The sequence below is a fragment of the Lactuca serriola genome, chromosome 7 (genome assembly GCF_051521515.1).
Source record: "Lactuca serriola cultivar US96UC23 chromosome 7, Lser_US96UC23_V15, whole genome shotgun sequence".
Classification (NCBI taxonomy): Eukaryota; Viridiplantae; Streptophyta; class Magnoliopsida; order Asterales; family Asteraceae; genus Lactuca; species Lactuca serriola.
The window spans coordinates 52,735,580-52,738,721 of NC_136414.1; the positions used below are offsets into that span (position 1 = coordinate 52,735,580).

At 38.4% G+C, this 3,142-nt stretch overlaps 1 protein-coding gene across 1 annotated transcript; it reads right to left on the bottom strand.

The window, feature by feature from the left end:
• Positions 1-674: 674 nt before the first annotated feature.
• Positions 675-1,352, bottom strand: LOC145063966 (uncharacterized). Its single transcript, XM_079011513.1, has one exon. It carries the CDS (start codon positions 1,350-1,352, stop codon positions 675-677), a length of 678 nt encoding a protein of 225 aa, XP_078867639.1.
• Positions 1,353-3,142: the final 1,790 nt, after the last annotated feature.

Below are 3,142 nucleotides of genomic sequence, written 5' to 3' on the forward strand. Positions count from 1 at the left end.
CAAGATTATTTGCAGGTGTTGACCATGTTCTTCCTTGGTTCGTGAATATATCAATATATCATCGATAAATACGATCACAAATTTATCCAAGTATGGTTTGCAAACACGATTCATGAGATCCATAAACACTGCTGGGGCATTGGTCAATCCAAAAGACATAACTAAGAACTCATAATGACCATAACAAGTTCTAAATGTTGTTTTTGGAATGTCGTCTTCTTGTACTCTGAGTTGATGGTATCCTGATCTAAGATCTATCTTTGAGTAGTAGCTAGATCCTTGCAGTTGATCGAATAAATCATCAATTCTTGGAAGCGGATAACGATTCTTGATCGTTAGCTTGTACAGCTCCCGATAATCAATACACATTCGAAAGGATTCGTCCTTCTTCTTGAAAAACAAGATTGGTGCTCCCCAAGGTGAAAAACTTGGTCGGATAAAGCCTTTTTCAAGAAGTTCTTGTAGCTGACTAGATAATTCTTGCATTTCGGATGGAGCCAACCGATAAGGAGATTTCGCTACTGGTGCTGCTCCGGGAATTAAGTCGATTCGAGACTCGACTTGTCGGACGGGAGGTATTCCAGGTAGATCTTCAGGAAATACGTTAGGGAAATCACATACTTAAGGTATGTCCTTGATTTCTTTTATCTTTCTTCTCTTATCTACAATGTAGGCTAAGAATGCGCTACATTTCTTATGTAGATATTTATGTATCTTGGTACAAGAGATGACTTTGAGTTTTTCCTAGACTTATCACCATAGATAATCAGGGCTTCGCCGTTTGGTAAGGGTAGTCGTATGGCTTTCTCATGACATAGAATTTCGGCGCGGTTTGAAGATAACCTACCCATGCCAATTATGACATCAAAACTACCAATAGGCATTGGCATGAGGTTGACGTGAAAAAGGTAGTTATTAAGAGCTAACAGACAGTTTTCTAGGATTTCATGTGTTTTCTCAGTTTGACCGTTAGCGATTTCTACTTCATAGATTTCTTTTAATATGCTAGACTTATGACTTAACAATTTTCTAAATGTCGGAGTTATAAAACTTCGATATGCTCCATAGTCGAAGAGTATGCTAGCGTATAAATTATCTATGAGTAACGTACCAGATACAACCGAAGGGTCCTGGATAGCCTCTCTAGTTCTGATCACAAATGACATGCTACGCCCTATGCCTCCTTGGCTCCTTAACTTTGGACATTCTTTCTTGATGTGTCCAACCTCTCCACACTCATAACACTTTCTTTCTTCACCACGACCTGTTCCAGTATTTGTTTGTTGATTGACTGTTGCAGGTGTTGTGCTCCTGCAGTAACTAGCAGTATGCCCCTTCTTTTTGCATTTCATGTAACCAAAACAGTCACCTGGGTGATGACGGTTGTAGTGATTGCACCATACAGACTTTGGTTGAGTAGGTACTGCTGTTGTGGCTGCATAGTTGGTTGCCACTTCTTGTCTTTTCTCAGATGATTGTTTAGGATTCTTCTTATTAAACTTGCGCTTGTTTGTTCTAGCTTTGGGAGACTCAGCCTTTTAGACCACTTCTGTTCCTTGGATCTCTGTGAGGGTTAGCTGATGAGCTATCCTCTTGGTGCTGTCATAAGTCGTAGGCTTTGATGCGATCACCATGCCTTTGATTTGCGATGCTAAACCCCAGATATATCGCTCAATCTTTTTATATTCAGGGGTCACAAGTGTTGGACACATTAAAACAAGATCATTAAATCTAGCGGTATAAGCTTTTATCTCTAAACCCTTCATGGTTAGGGTCCACAGTTCTTGTTCCAGTTTATGTATTTCCTCCCTAGGACAATACTCCTCTACTAGCATCATTTTTATTTCCTCCCATTTCATGGAATTTGCAGTATCAATTCCCATTGTATTCACATGGCTATTCCACCATGTAAGTGTTGTGTCAACGAAAGTACTGTTGGGTTTTGAGCATTCTAACACTCCTAAGTGTACATGCAACCCTAAATACCTTGGATCTATGTTTTCTCTATTATACATGCAAATAAGAACTTCCAAGGTATTATCCTAATCTAGCATACAAATCAATTATTGTAACAAGATATAATACATACCTTTGATGTAGCTTGATGTCTTCAAGCTTTAAGAGCTTAGCCCCAATAGTGTGGAAGCCTCAAGTGGAATCACAAATCACCAAGACACCTTGGAATACTTTAGAGAATATGGATACTTGGTTCTCTCTTGTGAAATTGGCTAGCCCTTCTTAGTGTATCCACACTAGTGCCAATTTCACCAACCAAGGACATCTTTATATAGTGTGGAGGATTAGGGTTAAACCCTAATACCCATGACCTTTCATTTCTTAGGATCCATGGGTTAAACACTCCATGGACTATCCATGAAAGCTTAGCCCAACCTAAATAAACTTGGCCCATTCCATATATATAAGAGTCCATATTTAATTAGTTCCCTTTGATCACTTAATTAATTCTAAATTAATTCTTGATCAATACTAATTAAATAATATGATTCCATAATAATATATTAGAACTTATAATATATTAATATTAATCATAAACATACTATTCTCAAAAGATTATCCATATAAATTGTGTCGGTGAAGTGCAACCCAAATGGACCATGCCGGGTCGGGTCAAGTACATACCAAATATAGTTATGGACTTAGACATTAATCCAACAGTCTCCCACTTGGATAAGTCTAAAACTATTATTGCGTATGACTTCAGGAACCAACTGGCAATCGTAGCTCTTAAAGCCGTTGTCGAACTCTGATCTCGTCAACGAACTTGTCCATTAGATAAGGGATCATATATTCCTCCATTCTAGATATCATATGGACTGAGACATGGATTAAAATCATTCTCTCTGTCCATTTGTTGTTTCCCGATTTCCGATTTATGACGACTGACTAATTGAACAAATCAAATTAGTCCTGGCCCGGCCGAGCACTTCCATTTGTCATCATCAAATCATCGAGGGGCCCACAGATATCGCTTTTATCCCGAAGGTAAAAGGAATGGATAAACTTCGACTCATATGGCTTGTTCTACTATTTGTTGAATCATACACAAAGACACGTTTTATAGCACCGAGTTACCAAATGCGTTTCCATGCAATCAATGTACAACCAACTCATAGTAACAACT